Genomic DNA, 20193 nt, shown 5'->3' on the forward strand with positions numbered 1-20193 from the left:
ACCAAGGTTTTCTGGAACACAGAAATTTCAGAGGTAAAACTGGGACAGCTGGTCACCCTACACTGTCCACAAGCTACCTATACTAGTAGGTTGTTCAAGGACAGAGCACAGTCAGAAAAAGCTGGTCTACTGGTGGTGGATGGGAACTAGCCACAACTTGACAACTGAAGACAAAAGCCTCAGAACTTGGATCTCTCAAAGTATCCAGGGTTCCAAACCAACTGCGTCTGTTGTCTCCCTCAATAAAGTGCCAGCAGCAAGCCTTAATTTGTTTTTTAAGGTGAAGGTAGCAGATAAAAAGGACGCACCACATAAATATTCTTTTACGTTTTTAAGAGAGCAGAGGTAAAAGTTGGAGCAAAGGTTTTAGACACAGTTGCTTTCTGGTTGCTCAATAAGGAATACTAGAGATTGTCTTGATTAACTGAGGACAAAAGTGTAATAGCATCGCAAGTGAAATTTCACAATTTCACACCTACAATCAGTAGATTACAAGAAATAAACGTGTAGGTTGCTTTCAGGGTATTCAAACTCCCTTCAACTAAAGTGTCTTCAGTGATAAGATTATATTTGAAGATAGAACAACAACAAAAGGATTTTAAGCAGAAGGGACTTAGGTTAGACTGCTGGAATTTCTTGACAATGGGACAGAAGGCTTAATAGTGTCATGTTCTTATAGACCTTTTCTCCAAAGAACAGATTCTCCTTTGCCTGAGCTGATGGTTCTATGGTCCTGTCTGAAATAAGGAATCAGCAAATCATTTTTCACAGCTTTCTCCTCTCAAGCTAGGAACTGGCATTCCTACAATTTAGAGATGGTAACAACTAATCTATCCCTTCCCTCCATCCCTCTGAAAAAAATTCCAAGACGTGTACACCCCTACACAGACTTGATAGATCCAAAAGTGACATCACACAAGGTAGAAAAGGCAGTACATGGCAAAAACATGAGTTTTATGCAAATACTTGGTTTTTGGCTACCAATCCCATGCAAAGGACGGCCCTTCCTCAAGGGATCAAGGAGCCTCCTGGCCACAGGGAAGAGGGGAAGTTGAGAGGGGAAAGTGAAGGCTGCACTGGGCAACGAATAAGGCACAGTTTGCTTAACAGTTTCTCCCTTGAGGAAAAAAAAAAAAAGACATTTTATGCACAAGGAGCTTATTTCTTAAACAAACACTCGTGGTTTTGATTTACACCACAGCCTGCTCCTAAATAATTTATGGCGGGTTAAATTTATTGCCGAGCCCTGGCTGGCTGCAAATTCGAATTGCCAAATAATTAGATTTTAGGGCAAAGCTTATAAATTACCCGTCGATTTGTCCGGACTTGTTTGTCAGTTGCTTTGTGCTTCGGGTCATCTTTGGCATTTGGCTGTTTGGGTTTTAATTGCTGATTTACACTTTGACAGATGAGAGCTGATGCTCGAAGTTTCAGGACAAGGAAGGGTAAAAAATCGGAGCTTTAAAAGGCTGATTTTTCACCTACATGTCCCTTTTCACTATCCCTATAGACCCCAAAGCAATTAAAATGTAGAAAAGAAGCTGAAAATAGACACTGCTATTCTTTATTGGGGGGCAGGGAGCGGTGTGCAGGATGATTTATAATTTACTTTTACTGAAATCTGAATTTAAAAAACAAAACGATAATACCAATAAATGAAGGAGACCAAAAGTTTCCAAAACTGCATCCTCACCCAGGAGCGTGCACACATGTGTCTACCTTCACATGACTCTGGATCCACCTCAGTTCAAGCATTCTTATGTACTCAATTGTAAATAACTGCAGGTATTAGTGGACTCTGTGAAGCTGACCCTTCAGGGCAGCAAGCAACCGAATGATTTCTTTGTAGCTACCTGTATATATATTGGTCATAAAATTAATTTAAGTAAATCTTGGGGTTGTGTGTAGGAGAAGCCCCCCCAGAGGCAGGACCAAGGGAGGGTGTGGAAGTGGAAGGGTGCCAAGTCCAACTTACCATTCCAGTGGAGAGAAAAAAATCTCTCTGGGTGGTGCCTCAGCTCTCCCCACTATGTTGATAGAGGACCTAAAGGCTTTCTCTATGTTTCCTGAAGCAGGGCGTGCTTCCCAGCCACCTGCTATATCCCAATACCCTGCAATGAGGCCATGAGTAAGAACACTACTAGTACTAATTCTACTAATAAGAGCTAACTCCTATAGCTATTACATGTCAGGCACTGTTCTAAGCACTTATATTTTATCCTCCCAACAGTCCTGTTAAGACTGGTGCTATGATTAATCCCCTTTTTTGCCAATAGGGCAACTGAAGCATAAAGAGTACTAGTAATTTGCCTAAGGGCAAGTCATACTGTTCGTAGGTGATGGAGACTGGGTTCAAATCCAGATTCCAGTTCTGCAATCTATGCTCTATAAATTATTATGCTATATTGCTTCTCATCAGGACAGCCTCCACCTCAGTTTCCCTCATTCTGCAGGTCCAGAGTTCATATCCTGGGACTTGGGCACATGCAGTCAATGACTATTTATTTAATCAACCAATAAGGTGAGGAAAAGTCATGTAACATGCTCAGGATCACAAGATGAATCAGGGGTTTGGTTAGTCAAAGACCATTTTCCCAATCAGTGCAAATACTGTACTAAAGATCTGCTACCTTGGGGTAACAGGTGATCAAAAAAGGCCCAGGCCCACTCAGGTAGACAGAGGTTCTGGGAAGTAGACCAGAGAAACTATCTGGGCTTTGGGAGCACCTGCTCCTGAAGAGGCTGCTGGTCTCTTCACAGAAGACTTATTTCCATGGGGTGCCTCATAGATTCCCTGTTCTTTGTACGAAGCAACTGGCCAGAAGCCAGGATAGGAAAACAGTTGTGCTGGTAGGACGGTAGATTTTTAAAATCACTGACCATGGAGCAACCAATACACAAACTGACATCCCACCTACAATGCACTGAACTCTTTTCTCACACACTGGCTCATCTGATCTTACATCTCTGTGAGGCAGGCAGGATCACTGCCCTATTTTACAGATGAAAAAGCTAGGGAGGTCAGTGGTTCTCAAAGCATGCTCCCTCACAGGGAGCATCCCATCACTTGGGAATTTATTAGAAATGCAAATTCGTGGCCTCCACTCCAGACTCTGGATCAGACACCCTGAGGCTGGGGCCAGTAAGCTGTGTTTTAACCAGCTGTCCAGGTGATTCTGATCACAATTCTGATTACTAAAGTTTAAGAACTATTGGTGTAGACTAGAGCAGTGTCTCTCAGACTTCAAATTACTTCAAATTTGATCTTATCAAATTACAGATTCTATTTAGTGCTGGAGCAGGGCCTGATACTCTGCACTTCTAATAGGCTCCTAGAGGATGAGAATGCTGCTGGTTCTTAGACCACACTTCAAATAACAGAGGTGTAGTCTGGAACATCTATGAGACTACCTCTTTCTCACAGATACACTGACCAAGTGAGAATCCAAGCCACAGGTTTTAGTTGCTTTCTCAGAACAAACCCTTACTTGGCCCACTCTCAAGCACCTGGGACAAGCCCTTTAGATCTGCTAACCACTCCTGGCTCTTGCCATCAGACATTTCCATTAGCCTGGCCACCACAATCCTGGGGAGAAAAATTGGCATGTCATATCCCAGACTTTTATTGCAAGGTGGCACTCTCTGTTAGGAAGCCAGCAAGAGGTCTTCTTTCATGACAATGCGTGCTCCCTTGAAGAATACTGTCAAGATCAGGGCATCAGCTACCCACAGAGCACTCACCCTATCCTCTCCAGAGAAACACCTTCCTTCTGTCCAAATGAATCAAAAAGCAGGATTGGATACTTTTCCAATGAAGACCTTCTTAAGAAAGATCTAACTGTGGCCACAGATCTGGAACAGGATCATAGCAATTCCTGCAATATCCTGAGGCACCAAGCTGGGGATTCTTCACCCACATCAACCAGCCACCACATTCTACACCATCACCATTAGCTTCCTTTTAAGACCTACCCCTAGCCTTGTTTCTTTAGTCACTCATCTTTCTAGCCAAAGTGGACCTTATCAAAATGGCATGTTTCACATCCCATTCTTCAGTGCCTACCTCCTCCATTCCCAATTAACTACCAATCCCTTTCAGTCCCTCAGTTGGCGTTTCATTCAAATGTTGCTAGCATTGGGGAAAGAAAAAACAACAACAACAACAACAAAAAACCCCATGAACAATGCAGACAGACTCCCTGGAATTCCATTTTCAAACATCACAAGCCATGGCTCTCAGTTTCTATCACACTTTTGGAGAGGCAAGATTCCAAGCTTTTTTTTCCAGTTATCATCCTGTCTACCTAACCATCACTACCCATCTCCCATAGGCCAATGGCTAGTTCATCAAAAAGATCCTACTTACAACACCACTAAGGAACTCACCTTATTAGTTCTCACTAATATCGATTTTCAGAACACCCCATTTACAACAATAGGTTCCACCTTTACTCCTTGCCAAATCTCTTAGCACCACTGACTCCCAGGGGCTCACCAGTATCCAAAGGAGCCACTAGCTACTTAAAAGCATGGTTCTCAAGCTCACTTCTTTCCCAGCATATCTAAAAGCTACAATACATAACTTCTCCCCATCCCCACCATCACCACTTTAGTTCAACCTAACAACTCTTCCAAATGCCTCCTAATCAGGTTCCCCGCATCCATCTTTAACCCTCTGGAACACCTTCTCTTGCCATTCCTATGAACTTTGGCTTACAACATCTCTTTCTCTTTCTTCTATTCCATCCAACAACATCTTCACACTCCTGGCTCACCAAACTTGCTCCCAGCCTCTGTACCATGGACTCCTTTCCTTTCAGCAACATCAGCACCTCCAAATAAGAAACTCAGCCAGTAGTTAGCCTCCAGACTAACCCTTGGCTGGAAGGGCCTCCCTCGGACTAGACAATGACCACAGCACTGGAACAGCAGTGGACTGCTACACAACAGATATGTTTTCCTGCCCACCGGCCAAGATCATCCACTGGCCACTACATACAGGGACAGGACCAAAACAGCAGCCTATTCCAAGGTATCTGCATGTCAGGTACCTTGCTAATATTTGTCTCTCCCTCCAGAGTCCACTTACCTCCTTTCCGACTCTCTCAGCACCGACAGGGCTTTGTCCATGGCAGCACTTCATGTGCACAAACCCTTCTCTGCCTGTCCCAGGCTGCTTGCCCTTCTGCTGCAGACCTACCAGCCTAGGGGGCTAGTGTCAATCTGGGAACACTCTTATTTCAGGCTTTTAGGCTATGACTTAATTTTCACAGTTAGAGCTTAAAACTCATCACATAAATATATAGCTGTGGGTTTTGTTTTTTTTTTTTAAAGTATTGTGAACACCCAGGATAACAGAATAAAAAATAATCACCCCAAAAGCATCTTAATCAAAATGATGCAGGATCCTTTTCCCCAACAAGACAAAGAGATGAAGAAAACATCTCCTAATATCAGTTTCCTCATGTCAAACAACCAAGATCAATCTACAAAGTAAGAAATGTAATCAATATCAGAGAGAAGAAAAACAAGACAGGATGGAGGCAGGGAGAAGAGAAGCCTATGGACCTACCCTAAACACTCCTTTGGATTTCACTTCCTCACTACCCCATTCCAAACTACTCACTTTCTTTCTATGGCTGTGTACCTGTTGCTGCTGTTCAGAGGGAGAGCTAATCCCCCATCTCAACGCCCTCCAGTCACCTCTGCTCTAGCACATTTTCTCTTATTACCCAGGCCTGCCTGCCTCTTCCCTAATCCTTCCATCGTGTCTCTCAATGTCAGTCAGCCAGCTGTTTATCTGTTTGACGGGTCTAAAACTCCCCAGTCTATGGAAGGTAGGTCTTCCCAGGGATGTCTCGCAGATCCAGATCCAAACTGCCAGTACTTCTGGGGGTTTGGGGGAGGTGCCGTGTCATTCTCCAGCCCTTCCTTCTCCCCAGAGGCCGAGTAGCCCAACCCTGACAATACCTCAGGGCCTCAGCTCACATATTTTTTTGTTGACCTGTACCTTTTTGTCCACACTTTATTGGCTAAAATTCTCTCAAATCTATTCTAGCCTTCATACTCTCACAGACCCCACTAAGACTGTCTACCTTGCGGGGTGCCTGGGCAGCTCAGTCAGTTAAGCATCTGCCTTTGGCTCAGGTCATTGTCCCGGGGTCCTAGGATGGAACCTCGCATCAGACTCCTTGCTCAGCAGGGAGTCTGCTTCTCCTTCTCCCTCTGCCTCTTCCTGCCACTCTTGTGCACTTGTGTTCTCTCTTAAATAAATAAATAAATAAATAAATAAATAAATGTAAAAACAAACAAACAAAAAACCTTCTAGCTTGAATGTGAGAAATACTATATAACCAATAGTGGATACTCCTACTAATTAAGCAAATGGTAAAATATCTGTCAGGTACAAAGTCTTCATTCTCTTTTCCTCTTTTTCAACACTCCCACAAACCACCCTGCAATCCAAGTCAGTTTTTCAGACTTAGGTTAATTCATCCTGGCTTACTATGCGAGTACCTTCTTTCATTCCTGCTACAACAATTGTGAGAGGTGATAGGCTGATTTGGCCCCTCTTAGATCTACTAGATTTCTCTTAACATCAAACCTATGCGACCCCTCCTTCACCCCATGAGCAGGGTTGATCATTCTCCTCCCCTGACCCCTCACCACACCAAGTACTCACCTACATGATAAAATCAAATGCTTAACTGTGGTTACATATAGATCTACCCTCCTCGACTATGAGCTCCTTGAGGGTAGGGACCATTTCTTACTTGTTTCTATGTCTCCAGCATCTAACGCAGAGCTTGAAGTTGCTATCTAAAGAGTAGAAAGAGGCCTTTTCATTGCCTCTAAGGTAGTTACAATGAGGTCCTCCCTATCCCTTTGCTTACTTGGTTGGTGTTGTCCTGTCCAACAAAAACTTTAAAAGGCAGCTCAGTGTCACTGTTCGTTTACAGTCCCTGATTTCATTCATCATTTATCAATGGCCCTATTCTTTACAGCTCTTCCCCACCACCAACCTTAGCCCAGTGTCTAACAAAATCTGCATTCCAACAGCTGTCTCAGCCCTGGGGAGGCCACCAGGATAATAAGAGGCTAGGGGGAGGTTTCCTGATTTGTACTAAATTATGTGGTGATTTTGTTACCAATGACCCAATGCTCCCCAAGGAAAGTTCCTAGTCCCACCCCCAGGCAACTCCACAGCCCTAACTACACAACACAGCAGCTTAGAGGTATAAACCCTGGGGAAGATAGAGAAGCAATCTGAATAGAGCAAATAAACCCACTTCGATCTATGCCTCTGCTATGCCAAACACATAAGGCAGCACCACCACGCATCGGTACTCCACTCCCCAGGATGTATATTTTACTTCTGCATTGCTATGTCTGCTCCAAATAAAGAAGGGTCCTTTGGCTTTCACATGAAGTTACAACAAGGCCAAGACCCGGACACAGCAAATGCTTGTTCCCATTCAGGGAGCCGTTGTGAAGACCCACAGTGACAGAGTAAAGGGATGGTGGGGATGGGGGTGGGGATCCCTGTGACAGACCACCAGGAAACAGCAATCTGTGAAGGAGGGGGCCTTTTGGAGGTAGAGGGGGAAGCACCACTCTTATGGAAGCAGCAACAAAAAGGACAAAAGCGCCTAATGGGCTGTCCCATTCCCACCACCAGCACTGGCCACCAATAGAGGAATTCACTTACGGTGACCCTGGAAAAAGGGATGTGTTAAAGCAGAAATATAACTAAAAAGAAAGGCAATAATTGGTCTGATGGGCAAGGGGAAAATTATACCAGGAGTCGGGAGCCTTTGCAAGAACACTTACAGCTCACACAGTCGTCATAACTCAGCCCCCTCAAGCATTTTGTGCTCTGCTTATGGTGTTAACTTTAATGTCTTAACATATAACACCATCCGCACTAACACAAAATACTACACACGCCAGATGAGGCTGAATTATAGTTGCTGTGGGAAGCATAACTTTGAATTTCCTGATTTGGGTGCATTTAATCTCAACCATAATGTTACATTAACGTCGGTTTTGCATTTCATTTCCCAGTTTAGAAGAATAGCGTCAGCGCCTTCGCCTGTCCGTAGAGAAAAAAGTGCAGGCTGCCTGGGGCCCACAGGCTGATGGACCACAACCCAACAACTGGGCCCTGGCAATAGAAAACCCGGGCGGACCCCTCCTACTTGAAGGAGCCCTGACTAGGACAAGCAAATGGGGCGGGAAGGGTGGTTTCTTCTCTTGGGAACTGCCTTTCCATCCACTTGGAGTGTGCAAGAGCCAAGAGCAGGGAAAAGGCAAAGGTAAAATGCCCAATGAGAGCAATGTGTGTGTGTACAAATTGGCTGGATGCTGGGGGAGAGAGTGTGTGTGTGTGTGGGGGGGGGGGGTCCTGCTTTCAGCCCTGAACGTAAAAGGGAATCGATAGTTTGATTTGTAGGGATCTTAACCAATTTCCTATAAAGTTTTCCAAAATGTTTCTCTCACAAAGGACTAAAAATGATGTATCAGTTCTAAGTCATACTGAAATCCTCCAAATGTCTCTCTGCTATATTATTACTGCTCCTGTCACCATTAACCTTCCTCTACCCTACCCTCTCAAAATAACCTAGCATCTGGACAATTTTCTATAAAAGAGAAACTCCTTTACTCATAGTTCTAACTCAAAATGCAGATGGGAGTTTCTTCAAGGTTTCCTTAAAAAAAAAAAAAGAAAAGAAAAAGAAAGAAAAGAAAAGAAAAAAAAAAGCCCCTGTGGACAAAGACCAAACACTAGAAAACCTCAACCCCAAAGGTCATTTTTCTCCAAAGTTATGGGCACTTGAATACAAATGAGAAGGAAAACAGTCACAGGGCGGCTGCAGAGCAGTGATAAAGAGACCATACCCAGGAACCTGATGGAGGGCCAGAGGGAACTCAGGGAGAGAGGGCAGCAGCAGCCAGGACTTCGTTCCCCAGGAAGGGAAAAACAGGGCTGCCTTCTCTCTGGCCTTCCCGATAGATAGCTCAGGTTACTTCCTTCTCCTCCTGTGCTATGGCCTTACTTCATTGTCCTCACTTACATTTGCTTTGTTCCTTTCTAAACACGGAGGTGGTGAGAGAACTTGCCCCCAGGTTAAAGATGGACAATTTAAGATCCCACCAAAGCTTTCAGGCTGTTCTCTGGGCCTCAGGGACACAACCACCATTATTCCATACACATCCACACCAAAATGAGCAACATGAACTCCTACAAGCCAGGACAAAGGAGTCAGGACTCTCCCAAACCAGATGAAAACCTCCCTCCCTCCCAACCTACCCTAACATTTCCTAAAGCAAGAAAGAAATCCTATTCCCCAAACTTAAGAGTCTCTAAAGCAATTTAAACCACCTAAATTAATGTTTAAGTGGAAAAATGTTTTCAAATGTAGAGTCTCATATTTTGCCAATATCTATCATGTTAATCGAAATCAAAACGTAAATCAAAAGGAGTGCAAAAATCAGAAAGTGAAGCCTATTATTGGTAAACCGACCACTCCAGTTTCACCTCCCCGAACAAAGTACAAAAATAAACACCAAATATGATGACAAATGGAAAATACTAGATGCTTCAACATGTTTATAACCAATATTGTTACTCATCCAAACACAACAAAGCTTATACCTGTTAGTTCTCATGGTGCCATTCCTTAAGGACAGTCCCAATAAGCTGTCACAGGGACTTCTGAAGACCAAAAATACATCAGAAAAATGAACCCCATGCCAAGCCTCCAGAGAGATCTTGGCCCCAAACTTGTTTCTGCCTCCTACACCTCCTACACCTGGGAGTAATGGTATAAGGATTTCCTTTCCCATAAGGATTAGAAATGGACTGTGTAGAGGCTTCAAGTATTGAAAGCAACTGGAAGCCAGGGAAAAGGAGGGCTGGGATTGTTCTGACTCACAGTCCCAAGCTCATCCCCAGGAAGCACAGAGACTTTGCCCAGAAAGCATCTCTATCAAGTGGACAGCCATTAAGCCGTTCTAAGAGCGCTAGGGAGGCCTGGATTCAACCTGCAGCTCATTTTCTAGTCCTTTTCCTATCTCTCTAAAGGTTCATTCTCATCCCAAATCTCAATCTTTCCTGTTTCCATTTAAATTCATTTCTTTTTTTTATCCTTATTAAAATGAGGAGCAAGTTATTAGTATACTCCTTGGAACAACTACCGCCCATATGACGAATTTTTTTTAGTCTGAATAAGAAATGTCACTAAAACATATTCAATGTCTCTTCTGTCTTTCTAAGTCCTATTTTCATACCCCTAATGATTTTTTTCCTCTTATCCAGAGCTTTTCCAATTTCTCCACTGCCCCCTACACAGCACAGAGGCTCTAATGACAACCTGACCTATGATGACCTCAGGAAAGGATGCTATCCTATGTGGAACTGACAGCTTCTCCAAACCATCTTCCAAAATCCCTCTGAATCCTACCAGGATCCTGCTATTTGCAAACTTTAGAGAAGATGTTTTTTTTTAAAAGATAGAGATGCTTTAAGTTGCCACAAACAAGTCTCAAATCACTCCTGAGCTACCCATTCCTTTCCTGAGAATGATCCAATGGGTAGTCCAACAGAGCTGCCTGGCCACAAACTCACCTTCCTACCTGTTGATCACAGCATTGTGGAGGCTTAATGAAGTAGAGATGCATTACATTTATCACTTACCCCAGATCCACTCAAATCCATCACTATGTCACAGCAAGAAGTTAGATTGATCTGACAGGATTTGCTCTTCTTCGCAAACCCATGTAAGTTATTACTCAGTACCCTATGCTCTTCTAGCTGTTTGCTGATTGATTATCTGACGATCAGGTCAAGTATCTTCTCTGGAATCACAGTAAACTAACGGGTCTATAATTTCCAAGATCATTCGTATTCCCCTTTTAAAGATAAGCAAGACAGTGAATGCTTCCTCTCTAAAGCAACAGCTAATGCTTTCTAATAATGAGCCAGGGCAGCCAATTCTTTAAGTGCCCTTGGAATCACATCATCAGGGTTCATTGATTCTGGAGATAATCTTTAATCAGGCCCCAGATCCTGGTCAACGGCATGAAGTCTTACCTCAGCCTAGGTCAGGAAGGCCTTGGTGCCTAAGTCTAGGTGGGAACTTGGTGATACGAATGATTTAAATCTGTATTGCATTATATCTTCAGCATTGCAATAAATAAATAAAAAGAACAATGCCCTTGAAAGAGAAATGAAAGGTGATACTGACAGACCAAATTGAGACATGAATCAGGCTTCACCTTCAGCAACATTGACAAGACCCTCTGTAGGACAAGAGAACAGAGCTACATAATTATCTGAGCTTACAATCTAACTGAAAAGTTCAGAAACAAACATACATAGGCATGTGCCAGAAAGCAGAATGTAGAAAATGCCTTAAAGGAGGTGTCAAGTGATTATGAGAGTTCTGAAGAAGGATGACTCATATCCAATAAGGATGGGTTGATTTTAGACTCATGTCCCACTAGGGCTTACTCAGTTATCAAAATCTACATCAGTAAGGGAGATAATATGGTGTGTTAGGATATGGATCCCTGATTTCTAACCTAGGAGAATCCATGTAACCAAAATTCCCTCCCACCACCCAAGAACAGCCAGCACAGAATCTCCAATAGTTTTGGGAGGCCAAGACAACTCTACAGCATGCACAGGAACAGGCAGCTGAGAAAGTAAGGGTGGTTCAGGCAGCACTTAAGCCACATTCCTTTTTATGCAAAGTTCCTTCCCTCAGGACATTCTCCTCATCCTGCTCCTGTCATCACAAACCTCCACAGGCCTAATTCCACTGCTCCCAAAGACAGACCACTACTTGGGAGAATATGAAAGAGGAGAGAGAAGAGGGAAGGTAAAAGGGTGGTGGTATCTCCTTTATGGAAAATAATCTACTATTCTAAAGATAGAACCTCTTCATGGGGGAAAAAAAACAAAACAAAACACAACCATGAGAAGTGAACCCAGTTTATCTTCGAATGGACCCCACTCTTCCCTGTCTCCCAATTGCCTGATGCTACCATCCCCTTTTCCCCTATCCTCCCTACCACTGAAAGCTGCTCTCAGACTAACATGTCTACACATCCCAAATTACACCTTAATAACCCAGCCCCAGGAGGAAAAATTACATAGTCCTAGAGCTGGGGGTACTCAAGGCCTCCACAGTATACTGAACTGCTACATCAGTCCCAAATCATTCCCCCAAAACAAATACCAAGCACACCATTGTCTCCAAACACAGGTGCCTCTCTGCTGTTAATCCAAACTTCCTAGTAGCACTACCTTAAAAGGTAAAATGTCTCTGAACACAGTTGACGAGTAAGGAAAAAAAAAAAAAAAACAAGCAAAGAAATTTTCCTTTCCAATAGACCAACAGTTGTACTGGTTCAGGGTTTCTAATGCTGTGAAACACCATCACCCCCAAACTAAGTGACTCAAAACATCAACAATCACTTCTTATCTCTCACAGTTTCTGCCAGCCAGGAATTCAGGAGTGGCTCGGCTACCCAGCCTGGCTCAGGGTCTCTCCTGAGGTTGACGTCAGATGGCCACTGGGGCTGGCAGATTCACTTCCAAGACAGTACCAAGAAACATGAATAGCAAGTGGTACTGGTATTTAGCTAAGAATCTCAGTTCCTGTACACACGTGCTTCCCTACAGGCCATCTTCCCTACAGGCCACTGGAGAGTCCTCAATGCATGGCAGCTGGCTTCCTCCAGAGCAAGTGATCCAAAAGAGCAAGGCCAACCACAGTGCTTTTTATGACTTAACCTCAGAAGTCACACGATGTCTTTTCCTCTATATTCTCCTGGTTACACAAGGCTATCCCTGATTCAGTATGGGAGAGAAACTACCAAGGGTATGAATCTTAGAAGGCAAGGATCATTGGGTGCCATCTTAGAGGCTGACTACCACAGTATTCCTTAAAATAACATGTGGCAATAGCAGGAGAAGGAAGGAGGGAAAGGAGAGAGGAAGGATGGGACAGAAGGAAATATTTTGATTCCCAAAGGCTGAGACCAGAGAGAAACAATATGCCCCGTTCTCTCCAGACACTTCTCAGGTCTACCATACCCTAGCATGCCTGAACCAAGTCCGGCTTCCTAGGCAGGAACTTCCGATGAGTAGCTGAAAGCCAGGAAGACATGAGAAAGTTCCTCTGGAACACAGAAAGCAAGACTATCCTCCCTCCCTCTTTGCCCACCCCACCTTTCTGAAGCAATGATGCAACAGTTACCTGAGGATGAATCTGTGGCTTGTCGCACGTGGCCTCAAAGTCCAGCACTAAAAAGTAGTGATACCTCTGGGGAGGGAAGGGCACCATTGCCGCCATGGATGCGCCAAAGCCGTGGGCCGCCAGCTTTCTGGTGGATATGGAGCAGAACTCCGGAACACCACAGGGAGAAAATAAGTGGGAGCCCAGCACTTTTCTTGCTCTTGAAAGTAAATATGAAGAAAATCGAGCTGCTCCAGTCTGTAAAGGTGCTAGCATTGAACATCCAGAAGCATCTAAAACTTAGGGGAGGAAAGTTTAAAAAAAAAAAAAAAAAAAAGAAGAGCCTGGGTTACTCCCCTCCCACTGTGGCCCTGTTCCATCTGGTCTTCAGGAATAGTCACACAACATGAACCACTCCCCAGTGTTTCTGGACCCCTCTTCTAAATCAACTGTATTCATTACTGAAGTTCAAGACCCTAATACTGGTCCCTGCAGCATTATGACACCTCTGGGTCTCCAAGATCATTCTCAGGACAACCTGTCACGCTGGACTTCATCTTTAAATGGAGCTCTAAAGTTCAAAAGAGAGGGGAGAGAAAAATTCTGTGGTCATTTCTCAGGCGGCAACAGTTAACAACATAAAGCTAAGGTTCCCAAAGTAGCATGAGGTGACCCAGCTGCACAATCAGTCTCAGGAGCTAAGGAGCCTCAGACAAAAGAGTGGAAAATGCCAAAGATGCTCTCCTCAGCTCCATTACAAGCCAGTGGCCCCTTGGCTTTCCAGTGCGCAGCTCACGTCTCCACATACCCTCCCTCCGGTCTCCCAAGGTGAAATGGAACACAGCCAATCACAGGGGAGCTTGCTCCTGACGTGCGGGCGCTGCCCCCGCCCATGTGCCAGGAAGTGGCACCCTGGGGGAATGATTGCCGCCTGGAGAGCACAGCTGGCAACAGCCTCAGGCCTTCCCATTCGCTGCCTTCAGACTCTCTCTACTAGAGGCCCTGAATGACTGCGGAACTTTTTTAAACAGGGAAGAAAAAGAGAAAACCCAGATGTGGCAGTAATGGGAGCACTGCTTTAAAAAAAAAAAAAAAAAATCTAGTAAAGTTTTCTGACTGAACATGTGCAGAAAAAAATTCCAAATCACTTTTCAAGTTTTCCCTTTAAATTTGCAGATTGTCTGCTCCTTAGAGGGTTAACTAAATATAAAAATCAAAGCCTAAGTTTTACTCACAAATAACTCAAGCTTTCCTTAAAAAAAAAAAAAAGAGGAACAAACCAGAAATTTTGTTTTTACCCCTCTTACACCCAATATTCAAATTCACTCAACTTTAATCCTCAAAGTTAAACAAGAAATCTCTCTGCTCAAAGCAGCAATGGCCATAATTTATGCCTTCTGAAGCCCCATTCTAATAGAACCAAAAGCTTGCCTCTGAAAGGCTGCAAATGGGCACTAGCTCCTTCCTGTAGGGCTGAGAGGGTAGCAGGCCATGAAGTCCAGAGCACCCTCAGAGGCAATGAGGTCCCTACTACCTGAATGGACATGTACAATGCCAAGTATCACTTTTCCTCCTGGCTCTTCCCTGACTCACTGAATAACTTACAATAACTTGCCTATTTACTAGGACACATGCTAATGTAGGTCCTCAATTTCCCCATCCCTGTAGTGAGATTCCATGGAGATTCAGAGGTGCTAAGACTGAAAAGTATTATAAACTCATGGATCCTACAGATTACAGTGCTATTTTTCACCATGGCTTTATAGCATCTCCAAAAACGCAGCCCCAACTCTTCAGCTCAGGGTAGACAAAGGCTGGCTGGGATTTCATTATGGAAATCCTTGGAAAGGCAAAGGGGCCAACATTCCTTTGAAAACCAGATCCAAAATAACTTCACATCACCCACCCCCCACCCCTTCCTTGAACTGGAAGCCTTGCTGAGGTGGGAGACACCAGTCTGTTCAGATTATGCAGATTATAGGATTATAGTTTGGATCCAAAGTCCCTCAGGGCCTTAGAACTCTCCTCTAACTCCTTGAAGTCAGGCCAGGATAAGGACATTTGAGAGTCCTAATGTTTCTTAATATGCAGAGTGTGTATATAGTATATATAGTCAACCAGACCCCATCTGCCAAAAAATACCAGCAATTAAGCATAACTAAGGAGGGTTTCCAGGTCTGAATCCTGGCTTAGCCACTTTTTTGCCATGGCACCTTGGGCAAGCTCTGTTCTTCCATTTCTCACCTGTAAAATGACAACAGTAATAGCTCTTAGTCCTTAAGTGAGAATGAAATGAGAGGACACATGTAAAGCACTAGGAGCAGTGTCTGGCACATAGAGGCTCAATAAATATTAGCTTACTATTATTGCTACTACTATTTTATTGGGCTATACCCACCTGGCCAACCCTGGATCCCCATGCTTGGGGGCTACATATCCAATTAATGTATAAGGCAACCTCAGAGAGTAACATCAAAATTTCCTGCATATCCAGAATGCTCTAAACCTCCCATATAGCATACTGTATGTGCCCTCTTCCCTTCCATGAACAACACATTGGTCTTCTTGCCTGCAGGCCTTGCCTTCTCACCTGATTTCACCCACATCAAAAAGCTTCTCTTGCAGGTTAGTCCTGAGAATAGACAATAGGAGACCAGGCCTCCACATGTCAGTAATCACTGGATTCTGTACTTCCCTTACTTCTAAAAACCAAGTTCAACTCAAGTCAAGACAAAGAGGGCACCTCTTCCTCTTCCCTTCCTGAAAAAGTCAATCTTACGGCTTTAGAGCCATTAGTTGTGGCAGAGTAAGGTTAAGTATCTACAAGTTGAGTGGGAGGAGCAGAAGAGTCTGGGGGTGGGGGTGGAGGGTATTAGAGCCCAAGCAGAGTAAGGAAGGAATCTGTACAGAGGCAAGAAGGTGTGATGTAGCATGTCATAGCCCATGTGGGAGGGCATGGGGAGGTGGGAGCAAGTCTGATGCAGGGAGTCATGGGCAGGGTAAAAGAGGCAGTCAAGAGGGGGAAAGAGCAATGGCAACAATGGGAGATTGGTTACATACAGAGGGATTGATCAAAGAAGAGCGTATATTAAGGGTAATGAGAGCCAGGTTTCTCACTGTTAGAGGATGGAATTAAAATATGGAAAGAGGAAAAAAAATCCCTAGTGTCAAATTAAAATTGGAGGAAACAGTGTGAACTCATGGTTTCTGGTATATAATATATAAAAATAAAGCTAGACATAATTGTGAATATGAATATACACAAACACACACACACGCACACACACCCATCTATTTTCTAGCTCTGCCTATCAAAGGGCCAGGGAGCAGCAACACTCCAGCAGCAATGAGCACACCTAGCACCCAGCTGCCTTCTAAACAACATTCTTCAGTGGAAGAACCAGAACTCTTTGGAGAAATGGTTGATTCCACGACTGTGGCAAGAAAAGTACAAAATGAGTCTAGAACATCTTGTTTTGGGGCCAGAGAGCAAGCGAATGCTCAAGAATGATGGGAACTTATCAAAAGGATGCAGAAGGGACACCTGGGTGGCTCAGAGGTTGAGCGCCCGCCTTGGGTCCAGGGTATGACCCCGGGAGTCCCGCATTGGGCTCCCCGCGGGGAACCTGCTTCTCCCTCCGCCTGTGTCTCTGCCTCTCTCTTTCTGTGTGTCTCTCATGAATAAATAAATAAATAAATCTAAGAAAAAAAGAAGGATGCAGAAGCCAGCTTGAAGGGGCTCCGACTGGCAAATAAATGATGATATTAACAGATTATATTGCATTGACTAAAAAAGGAAACCATGAGTGTAAAATACACAAATTAATTAATTAATAAAGTCTGATAAGGGACAGTCACATAGTTTCAAACTATCTCCCCACAGAATGTTTATTAATCATAACAGGAAGTAAGTATACAATGGAGAAGCCTGGCAGACATCACCTTAATCAAGTGATCAAAATGAACATAATGGGATAAATCAAAATCATGCACATGACAGGATGCAATGAGAATAAAGCATCGTTTCTGTGATATTCCTGTCAAAGATGCATAATCTAACTCTAATCATGAGAAAATATCCAACAAACCCTAATTAAGGGAGAGTCTACATAATAACTAGCCTGTAATCTTCAAAAGTATCAAGGTCATGAATGTCAAGGAACTTTTACTGAGCAAAATTTGAAGGAGATTAAAGGGACTTGGTGAACTAAATGCAATGCACATTCTGAACTAGATCATTTTGCTACAAAGAACATTACTGGGACGATCGGCAAACTTGAATGGGGTTTCAGAATTAGAAGGAGGTAAAGTACCAATATTCATTTCCTGGTTTTGCTGGTTGAACTGTAGTTAGGAAAGAAAATGTCCTTGCGTGTAGGAAATGCACCCAAAGTATTCATTCAGGGTGACGGGGCATTAGGTCAACATTAACTCTCAAATAGTTTCACAAAAAATCCTTTGTACTATAATTCCAGCTTGTGTGTAAATTTGGCCTATTCCAAACTTTTTAAAAACTATTTTTTAAATCTATACACTGCATTGTGGTCTAAAAAAGAGAGAGAGGAAAAAAAAAAAGAGAGAGAGAAGAGAAGGTATGTGAGGGCTCAACTCTCCATACTGCCCACGGAAGGCAGGCTGTAGGCTGTATGCTCTCCTTCAGCAGGGAGGCTAGCAAAAGCCAGCCCGTAAAACATCAAGTTTCCAGGATAAGAGCCCCCACTCAATGCCCCCTCACCAGGGATTCCTGCCACCATTAGAGCCTTCTTAGGAAACACCTCTACACTCCCTGCAGAGGCATCCCACCTGCCTTGCACCCTCTGGCATCTTACAGATTCCCCTTTCCTACTGCTATCTTTATACTTTAGTCACAAGTTTGTAGACTATAAGCCTATAACTTGTATCATCAATTGGGACTTTGAATGTCTAGTCAAGGGGCAGAACTCAAAATGAACAGTTTATGATTCTATATATTTCTGCATACTGTCATTAGAGACCAAGACTCGCACACATTTATTCTCAGACATCCTTTTTCTTTTCCTAGTAATTAAAGGCAGTAAGTAGCCTATGGCAAGGAGGAAAATAAATTATTCCCTCCTCAAAAATGAAAGGATCAGGGCCCCAGTGGGGACAGGAGAGTGGTAAATAGGGACTGCTGTGGGGCCAGACCGATTTGGAGAAACAGGCCTGTGCCACAGCCCCTGGAGGATGGTCTCTGTGCAGAGTATTTACACAACAGACACCAATGGCTCCTCTGCAGCCATTACTGTCCGTCAGGTAAATAACGCATGTGCCAAAACACACATTTAATGAGGGAAATAATATGCCTTTATAAAAAGCCTCAATCTGTATTTACCTGAGAGACCAGAGAAGCACCAAATCACCAGATTAGTGGAACCACAGAGGAGTCATTCTGGTGTCTTGGGTAAATAGACATTTTATAGCCTTCCATTACTGAGGGGGGAAGAGAGAGCAAAGGGAGGGGGCCATCCTTTAACATCCAAATCCACAGGCCACGGGAACCTGGGGGATAGAAGAGGGGGCCATCATGAAATATGGGGTCTACTCCCACCCCACCTCCCCAACTGCAAATACAGTGACCCTTGAACAACACAGGGGTTAGGGGACCAACTCCCCCACCCACAAAGTGGAAAATCCGCCTATAACTTTCGACTCTCCAAAAACTTAACTACTGATAGTACTATTGACTGGAAGCCTTACCAATAACATAAACAGTCAATTAATACATATCTTATGTATGTATTATATACTGTATTCCTATAATAAAGATAAAGAAAATGTCAAGAAGATCATAAGGAAGAGAAAATACATTTACGGTACTGTACTGTATTTACTGAAAAAAACCGACATGTAAGTAGATCTGCGCAGTACAAACCTGTGTTGTTCAAGGGTCAACTGTACTTGGAATCCCTGGGGAGGGTTTAGACTTGTACCATCCCTGGATTCAATCCATTCCATCAAAAACTAGACTGGGAGGCAGGAGTACATTCCAGAGGAACTCTAAGGCACTACAGGCAGGCTCTGAGTCCAGCTGACTAGAAACACGGGAGAGAGCTGCAGCTTCCCCAGGTCCCAGTCCCAGGGCAAGTCCCTGTCCCAACTGACCTACAATATCACAAGGGCTCAGGTACCAGAGTCACAGAGGCCATCAACAGAGGGCACGGTAATACCTGTCTGGAACCACTCAGTCACAGGCTCTGTATTAGGAAGCTAAAAATAGCCTGGAAAAAAGCTAAATAAACTGCATGCCCTCAAAAGCCATAATCTTCAATCTAATGAATGTATCCTTGCTGCCAGAGCACTTTCTGTGAAAATCACAAATTGCCAAAGGTAAAAGAAAACCTAAGGGGAGACACAGTACAGCTAGCCAGGGAAAATGGGCCCCAGGAAGAGAAAAGGACTGCCCAAGATTCACATAGCAAGTAACACCAGAAGCCAGGGCTCCTGACTCCCACACCAAGGTCTCAGACCACTGGCCCAGCACAAGGAGCAGGCCTCACCGCTCACCTCCCAAGCTCCTCTGAAGTCTCACAGTGGAGGCCAAGGGTCTGAGGGCTTGGCCTAGTCAGCTGAAAGCCAGAGGTTGAGGCAGAACAAAGCTTGACATGCCCTGGAACCTCTCTACACGACTTCCTGATGGCCCCAGCATGGAATGGAAGCAGCAACTCTGAAGCTAAGTCCTCATCTCAACAAAACACTCTCCTCCTCTCTACAACCTGTCACTCCCTTGGCCTGTACCTACAACTGCTTCTGTTCCAAAGTGGGACTAGAGAGAGCATTCTCAGCATAAGCAGCAGCTACTAACCCTAAATTATCAGGAGAGCTACAGTCACTAAAGACCTTCAGGAACACAACATCCTGATGGCAACATCACAGGCCACAGGAGGCTTACTCTTCTCCTCGGTTGGCCATCTCAGTAGCTCAAGGCAGC

At 44.0% G+C, this 20193-nt stretch overlaps 1 protein-coding gene across 7 annotated transcripts in view; it reads right to left on the reverse strand.

Annotated features, from left to right (window-relative positions):
• ERI3 (ERI1 exoribonuclease family member 3) overlaps window positions 1-20193 on the reverse strand; it is a 126655-nt gene that overhangs the window by 98065 nt on the left and 8397 nt on the right. For 5 of the 7 annotated variants that reach the window (XM_041738137.1, XM_041738136.1, XM_041738134.1 and 2 more), the window contains one exon: window positions 13266-13543. The exons of the other annotated variants lie outside the window; for them this stretch is intronic. In XM_041738137.1, coding sequence (XP_041594071.1) covers window positions 13266-13520 — 255 coding nt within the window. In that variant the 5' untranslated portion in view covers window positions 13521-13543. The remainder of the gene's footprint in view (window positions 1-13265; window positions 13544-20193) is intronic. 7 annotated transcript variants of the gene reach the window in all.

The sequence above is a fragment of the Vulpes lagopus genome, chromosome 23, assembly GCF_018345385.1.
Source record: "Vulpes lagopus strain Blue_001 chromosome 23, ASM1834538v1, whole genome shotgun sequence".
Classification (NCBI taxonomy): domain Eukaryota; kingdom Metazoa; phylum Chordata; class Mammalia; order Carnivora; family Canidae; genus Vulpes; species Vulpes lagopus.